General features: G+C 57.2%; 1 protein-coding gene across 1 annotated transcript; it reads right to left on the bottom strand.

Annotated features, from left to right (window-relative positions):
• Window positions 1–1,534: 1,534 nt before the first annotated feature.
• On the bottom strand, window positions 1,535–2,261 carry PRLH (prolactin releasing hormone; the record flags this gene model as incomplete). Its single annotated transcript, XM_082630387.1, has 2 exons — window positions 1,535–1,698; window positions 2,186–2,261. 2 exons carry the CDS (start codon window positions 2,259–2,261, stop codon window positions 1,535–1,537), a joined length of 240 nt encoding a protein of 79 aa, XP_082486513.1.
• Window positions 2,262–8,409: the final 6,148 nt, after the last annotated feature.

Consider the following 8,409-nt stretch of genomic DNA (forward strand, 5'->3'; position numbering starts at 1 on the left):
AAATGGAATCATCCACTGTGGGACCTTTTGTGTCTGGCTTCTTTCACTTTGCGTCATGCTTTCAAGGTTCATCCATGTGGTAGCATTTGAAAGAACTTCCTTTTCATGGCTGAATAATAATCCATTGTGTGGATGGACCATGTTCTGTTATCCATTCGTCTATCGATGGGTATTGGGTTGTTTCTACCTTTTTGGCTGTTGTGAATTGTGCTGCTATGAACATTCCTGTACAAGTATTTATTTGAACACTGGTTCTCAGCTCTCTGGGGTACGTACCCACGAGTGGTAGGGGCCGTGTGCTAACTCCAGGTTTAACTTTTGAAGAACCGCCAAACTGCTTTCCTGGGCTCTCCACGCTGCCTGACCTGGCCCAGCACCTGCCTGCCCAGGAAGCAGACCTGGCCGCCCTCCTGTTCCCCCGTGTGCATCCACCCTGGGGAGGCGCCGACGCTGCGGGAGCTCTCCCCTGGGAGGAGACGGGCCTCCGGCCTCCCTCTGGCCTCCCTGTGGCTGGGAAGGGGGGCAGCCCTGATGCAGCTCCATTTGGGTGGTCTGGGCCAGCTCAGCCTCCTTCAGCTGGCCAGTGAGTGTGACCCGCCTTCCTTGATTTGGAGCAGGGATGGCTGGTGTCTGGGGTCCTGCGGGCTTGCTCTGCATCCCGAGCCCTCCTGAGTGTGGATGGACAGAAGCAGTCCCGTGGTCCGGGCAGGCTCCTGGGACCCTGCAGGCAGAGGCCTGATGGGCCCTGAGCTCTGGGTTCAGAAGCAACTGGTTAAACCTGCCCTGCCCCCCACCCCAGTGCTGGACTAGGGGGTGCGCCTTGGAGAAGGGGGTTTACGCTCACAGAGCATCCACACTTGTTGGCTGCACCAACCTGAGCTCAGGAGTGAGGTGGGGTGGTTACTAGCCCCAGGTTCAGGCGTGGGAACCGGGGCTCCAAGAAGTTAGCGGCTGGGCCCAGTCACCCAGTTTGTGCCTGTGTGTTCCCCGAAGCCAAAGCGAGTTCCCTCTGAGACAGGACACAGGGACGTCCCCGTGTGATTTGAAAGGGACGCAAGCTGGGGTTGAAATACTTGAACCTAAGAGTACTGGAAACAAGCCACCCGTGCTTCTTTTTCTCCCCCGAGTACCAACAGGGAGGGGAAAAGTCCTGGGGCAGAGAGAGGGCAGGGCAGGCTGGGGGGCGGGGCTGCCCTCCTCTGGGGCCTCCTGCGTGGTGGCCTCATGCAGTGCACAGCCTGAGCAGCCGTTCAAGGCGGCTTGGGGGAGGGTGGTAGGAGCTGCAGCGACCGAGGACATCCCAGCCTCCCTTCTCCATGCTGGGCGCCCCTGAACAAGTCCTAGAGCCTCTGGGCTCTAAGGGTCCTCTATGCTAACATCCCACAAGGGAAAGCACCTCCCACTTTGTCCCCACACAGACACTTGTAAACAAGGCCAGCTGCTTTTATTGGGACTGAAGGGGACGTAGCCTGTGGAGGAGGGGGCGGGGGGCTGGAGGCAGGCTCCTGGGGCTATTCCTGGAGGAGCTGAGCTGTCAGCCACCCTGGGAGGGCTCAGCGCCTCCTGCCAGGGGGAAGCAGACGGGCAGGCACTGGAGGCCAGGCTTTGGTCCATCCCCCAGGGCTGCTCTCCTCCGGCCAAAGCGGCCCACAGGCCGGATTCCACGGCCCATGTACCAGGCAGGACTGATGTCGGGGGCTGGAAAGAGAGAGAGCAGTGTGTGAATGCACGTGCCCTGGTGTGTGCAACCGCGGTGGCAGGGCCCAGTGCAAGCGCTCAGCTCACTGCTGCCCAGTCGCCAGGCCCTGCTGGGACCCGCCCGCGCAGGAGGGGCGCCCAGAGGGCCTGGCCAGGCCGTTTCTGGGGGGCGCGGTGGCTTCGGGAGATGGGAATTCAAACTCCCCCTTCCCTTCCTGTCCCCACAAGCCCGTTCTCATGGGCAAAGTGGCCTCAGCCCCAGGCTGCCCTGGTGGTGAGGACTGAACCCCTCCCCCGAACGTCGGGCAGGGGCCCTTGGGAGCAGGTGTCAGGGACACTGTGTGGAGAGGTCTGGTGAGCAGGAGGCCGAGCCCCCAGCCCTGGGGCACTTAGCAAGGATGGTGCCCTAGCTCAGGAGGTGGCCGGGCCCCCACCGCGACCCCGGGGCGGAGGGGTGGGAGGGCAGGCCGGGGGTCTGGGCACTCACTGCGGAGCTCCGTGGAGTGCGGGTGGGCCAGGCCCAGCAGCAGCAGGCACAGGAGCCAGGCCCCCGGTGCCTTCATCCCTCGGGCTCCTTGAGAGGCCCACTCGAGCTGGGGTCCCACACGGGAGGGCGCAACCTGGGGCAGAGGTAAAGGTGAGAGCGCGTGAGGGCGCGTGCGCACAAAGCTGGGACCCTCAGGTAACGCGGGCGCTGCGCACGTCAGAGTGGACGTGCCCGTGTGCGTGAGCGTGTGTGTGAGTGCACGCGTGCATGGGTGTGCACCTGTGTACGACAGGGTGTGCATGTGTTTTCACGCCCCTGTGTACGTGAGGGGGTGTGCATGGGGTTACACGCGTGTGCAGGCAGCTGTGCTCTGCTGTGCGTTTCTCTGCTCTGCTGGAATGGCAGTGAGCGTAGAGGTAGCAGGCGACCTGGCTCTCTGCACAGTCCCTTGCTCCCCTGGGCACCCCGCCCTCTCCTCCGTACGGTGAGCACTAGATGAGGTGACCACGTGTGTGGTGGCCTCTGCCGTGCTCAGTCATGTTTGCAAGGACCCTCTGTCATCAGAAGGAAGCCGGGAGGAACGTGAGCTGTGGATGTGGAGAGCGGGGCTCTCTTGGAACTGCCCCCATCTGTCTGCCTGTCTGTGTCAGGGAACCAGGAGTGTGGGAGGGCTCCGCGCCACTGTGGGTGTGCACACCTGGCCTCGGCAGGGAGGGCAGAGATGAGGGGGTTGGTGGGGAGCCGCCCGGAGGAGCCGGGGTTGCTGCAGAGGTGGATGGGGTGTGGCCCAACCTCAGGCGTGCCCAGGGAGGCAAGCCGAGGGGATGCTGAGCCTGGACCACGCTCAGGGACCAGGACCCTGGTGCAGGGTTCTGTCCCTCCCTCGGCCCGGTTGCATCCTGCCCCGTGCCGGCTGGAGAATGTCAGCTGCCAGCCGGGCACTGTAGAAGTGTCATCATCTTCCATCCTTCCCAAGAGCACTCACCCTCCCCACGACCCCAGATCCCAGCTACTGAGTCTCCAAGATCAACCTGCAGCAGGTGGGACCTGTCCTCATGCAGCAGGACACCCCCAGTGCCGGTGTTGGGGGAGAGGGTGCTGCGGGCAACAGAGACACCCAGAAAACTCACTTCTCACCCTGCCGGGGCTGAGGCCCTGAACAGCATCCATCCCGCAGACCTGGCAACTCCTTCCGCAGGTGCCCCCAGCTCATAGGGCTGGGTCTTCCCACCTCACCCACCCTTGGCACTTCAGGAACCCACAGAAGACGCCAGAGAGGCTGCCTGTTTCAGGGAGGACCCCTCTGCCGACCTTGGCTTTCCAGCCCCCGGAAAGTGCTCTCCATGCAAGAGATTTAAGATGCCCACCCCTTTCCTTTCCAGAGACATGCTGGGGTGTCTCACACTCAGTGGCGGGGGACTCCAACTTAGAGGAAATGGAGGTGCCATCATCAAAGCAGAGTAATAAAGGGCGCTCCCTGGCGGTCCAATGTTTGGACTCGGCACTTTCACTTCTGGGGCCCAGGTTCAATCCCTGATCGGGGAACTAAGATCCCCACAGCCAAAAATAAAAATAAAAAAATAAAAAAGCGGAGTACTAAAGCGGTGCACCCAGAGACACTGGGGTGTTTGCTCCTCCCCCTGGGCTGGGACCCTCGCTGGGTGGAGGGTGTCTTAGGAGAACCCTGACAGCACCTGATACCAGAGGAAGGACCTGCCTCCTGAGAGTTGGAGGTTGGCTGTGGCCTGGCCGGCGGGATTCCTGGTCTGCATTCCCAGCAGAGTTGCCTGGACGGCTTCACCTTTTGTCTCCACCACGGGCAGCCTTGTGCACCGGGGCCCCGGCAGGCCGGCGTGGCCCTCAGATGCACAAGCGATGTGGTGGCTGCCCCGCCAGTCCTGGCTGCCAGGACTGACCCCTGCCCGGATGCGGAGGGAAGGTTGACAGAGGAGGGTGGGGTGTCAGGGACCCCCACCCTCTCCAGCACCCTGGGAGCTACTCACCGAGGTTCCCACGAGGCTGGCAAGTGCTGTGACCAGGAGCAGTGACCCAGGTGGCAGCCAGCTTCCCCCTTTTATAGTCCCAGGAGGAAGCAGTCGACCCGACACCCGCCCGTCCCTCCCCGCCCGCCTCCCTCACTGGGCGGCATCAGGAGAGAGTTGTTTTTGTTCTTTTCTTTCTTCTATTTTTTTTTTTTTAACTCTCATTAGCGATGTGATGTGTCCCTTCCTGGGTTATATAATTTCATTTGGGCTGAGTGGTTTTAAAACACATTAGCCTTCCTCCTTCATGCTTTGGGCAATTGCAGTCAGGTGCCACCAGCCTGGGTGCTCGCAGCCGCGTGATGGCTGACGCAGAGGGGACCCCGCGGCTGTCTCCCTCCTCCTTTAAGTCCCAGGTTCCAATGCAAAGGTGAAGGGACAAGTCACCCGAGGCCCTCACAACTGAATGATATATCCTCATAATCCTTCCCAGGCACCTATGGGGATTTTCATAGCTGCATTCACTACATGCAAGCCACTTTCGTCCTGTTCCGATCACTGAAAAATTACTTTTTCTAGGCTTTTCCAGAATTGTCATAATTACTGTTTAAAATAAACAAGTTTATTATTATTATAAAACAAATACATGTATTTCCATTGTGAAATAAATAATAAACAAGTTTATTTTTATTATAAAAACTATGTATATACATTTGGAAAGAACTTAGCACATACAGAAAGCTAGAAAAAAAAACATCCATCATATCAGGGAATCCAGCCATTTATCACATGCGATATATTTCCTTCTCATGGGCTTTTCACATACTCTCTGGGTAGATTCATCGGACTTGTGCTATTTTAAATAACTGAGCACTGCTCTCCACTTCACTTGCCCTCAGAACTGAGCTCGTTCATATACTGAATAATCCTAGATTAGAGCAAAGGTCATTTAAGTGCTGTTGAGCATCATCTCAAAGAGCCTGTCCTGGGGAGGACACTTCCCGGGTTGCTCTCCTTGGACGTGTGCAGGGGCCACATGGCCCTTCCTGAGCCTCCGTCAGACTTCGAGGAAAGTTCCAGAGCAGTACCTGGACCCCAGAGGGTCAGTCACGGGCGCTTCTCCTTCCTGCCATGGCTGCCCATTCCTAGTGATGGAGGTTATATGGGTGGTGGGTTCCCAGAAAGTCTGGAGTCGGGGGGCGCTGGTGAGGGGGAGTGTATAAGGAGCGTGGCGGGTGGCTTCCACCCCGGGCTGCAGGCTGAGGCCACTGGGATGGATACTGTCAGAATGCCCAGGGGAGCTCAGGGTCCGCGGTGGTCAGAGTGGCTCTTGTGAAGAGTGGTGATGGTGGAGAAGCACTGACATGAGGTGTGGTCCTGTCTCGAGGTGGGTCCTCTCCCTGCGGATGTGTGCACAGCAGCTGGGCCTCAGGGGCAGTGGACAGTGTGAGATCACAGCAGCTGGAGGCAGCTTCCTGGGCACCATCGTGGGAGCCTGTGTGTGTGTGTGTGTGTCAGCGTGTCTGTGAGTATGTGTGTGTGTGCACGTCGTGTGTGAGCGTGCACGCGTGTGTGTGAGTGTGCATGCGCGTGTGTGCAAGCGTGTGTGTGTGCGCGCACATGTGTGGTGTGTGTGTGTATGTGTGCATGAGTGTGTGTGTGGGGGTAGTGAATCCTTCTCTTTCAGCCAAGCAGCTTCGTCTCAGTGCGGGTTGGTGCTGATAAAATAAATGTTCACATATTGAGGTCTGGGGGAGTCGTTCTGGCTTATACATGCATTAACTTGAACCGTATGTTAACTAGAACATCCTGTTTGTGGCCCATCAAACATACATTGTACGTCTGCTCTAATCGTTAAAGAAAAGGGCGCACTGACCAGAAGTAAAGAATGTCCACATTAAAAATAAAGATGAAATGCCTCCCTTCCTGGGACGCCGATGCTGGTGCTCCTTTGATGATAAGACTCCCTTCCCAGGGCCAAGGCCATGCTGGCTCGCTGTGTACCTGCTGGTCTGTTTTTTTTTTAAACTTTGAAAGAATGTATCCCTGACTTGTTTAATATTAATGTTTTTTGTTCTGACAAGATACACAGCTGTTCTGAAAACCATGCTCCTCCAGAGCAGTTCTGGAGTTATCTGGGAGGCTGGCTTCCGGGCTGTAGCCCTCAGTTTGGCTCAGATAAATCTCTTTCCTATTCCTAGTATAGACTGTCGATTGATTATTTTGGTCGACAGGGTGGCATTGCTCCAGCCCCTGCGCCCACGGCTCTCTGCTCCGCCCTGCTGACAGAGGGGAATGATGTCCCATGTGGTCTCTGGTGGCAGCCATAAGAGGACCCAGAGTTACTGAGGGGGCACTTTGAGAACTGGAGGTGCTACTCTACTGCTCTCGCCAGGAACCCCCAAGCCCCAGGGGGCACCTGCAAGACGTTATTTACGAGAACACCTGGAGCCACAGTCTGCTGCTCCCTGGTCTGTATCTCTAGCTAGAAATTATTTATGGCAGGTGTGGGTGAACAGTACTCCACACACAGAGGCCTCAGATCTTTGGGGAGAGATGACAGTCTGGCTCCTGGGACCCCATGTGGGGTGTCTGTGAGGCGTACATGGCTGGATCCAGTGACCCGCTCCCTGCTGGTCCAACGGAGGGCTTCTCAGCAGGCTCGGTCCATCCCTGACTGGCCAGCACCTGGGACACACATCACCCTGCTCACTCTTGTGTCTAGAACCATGAGCTGTGGACGCTGCAGGGCTACAGTCAGAATCTGGGCTAGAGAGGCAGGGGCGGGGGTGGAGACTCACCTCCTGAAATGCGCGATGAACGGCTCATGGTCAAGAGGGACGCTCCGAGAGGTCTCAAGGGCATGGCTGCCCCGAGCCACCCTGGCCCCTGCCCTTCCCTCCATCCTGAGAGGATGTTCCAGGTGCACCAGGCTGCTGTGAGCGGATGACGCTCCTGCACTGGAAGAGCCACGTGGAGGAGACCCCCGTGTCCTCAGCATAGTTAGGAGAACCCCAGTCTTCAGGGTGGAAGTCACAGTTTTTTTTTTTTTTTTTTTTTTTTTTACGGTATGCAGGCCTGTCACCGCTGCGGCCTCTCCCGTCGCGGAGCACAGGCTCTGGACGCGCAGGCTCAGCGGCCACGGCTCACGGGCCCAGCCGCTCCGTGGCACGCGGGATCCTCCTGGACCGGGGCACGAACCCGCGTCCCCTGCATCGGCAGGCGGACTCTCAACCACTGCGCCACCAGGGAAGCCCGAAGTCACAGTTTTGAGGTCTTTGAGCTTACACACTCACATGGTAGATTACCGGGTACACAGCGGGCACGCAGTAAGTGGCGTGATGACGGATGGTTTTTGTTCTGGCTTTTGGACCTAATGGTGCTCTGTAGGGGGTTGAATAGTGTCCTCCCTAATTCATGTCCACCCGGAACCTCAGATGCGACATTATTTGGAAATAGGGTCATTGCAGATGTAATTTGTTAAGACGAGATCATTCTGGTGTAAAGCGGGCCCTAAATCCAATCACTGGTGTCATGATGAGAAGAGGACAGACAAGCAGAGACACACAAGGGAAGAGGCAATGTGGATTCTGAGGCAGAGACGGGAGGGATGCGGCCACAAGACCAGGCACAACGTCAAGGGCTGCCAGAAGCACCTGAGGCTGGGGGAGAAGCATGGGGCCATTTCCCCTGGCAGAACCAATAAGGTGTGTGTGTGTGTGTGTGTGTGTGTGCACGTGTGTGTTTTCAAGGAGAAAGAGAAAGGGAGAGAGAGGGATTTTATGGAATAGCCTCATGTGACTTTGGGCCTGGCAAGTCTGAAATCCTCAGGGCAGCCGGCAGCCTGGAGACGAGGGAAGAGCTGATTTTCCCACCGGAAGCCCAGTGTAGTCTGCAGAATTCCCTCTTCCTCGGGAACCTCAATCTTTTTCCTCTTAAGGGCTTCAGCTGATTAGACGAGGCCCACCCACATTATGGCGTGTACTCTGTTAATCTCGCCTGAAAATCACCATCACAGCAACATCTAGACTGATGTTTGACTAAACATCTGGACTCCACAGCCAGGCCAAGATGACGCATAAAATTAACCATCACAGACTGCTGTGTTTGTGGTGATGGAGCAAAGTACTACTTTCTCCAGTGTGACTATTTCCTTGGGATTCTGAGCCCAGGTGCCACTGAGCTGCAAGTGTGGAAGGACTTGAGGGGTTGGCTTGTTTATTTACCCAAAAGGCTGCCTCT

The sequence above is a fragment of the Mesoplodon mirus genome (genome assembly GCF_964341445.2).
Source record: "Mesoplodon mirus genome assembly, chromosome: 8".
In the NCBI taxonomy this organism is placed as follows: Eukaryota; Metazoa; Chordata; class Mammalia; order Artiodactyla; family Ziphiidae; genus Mesoplodon; species Mesoplodon mirus.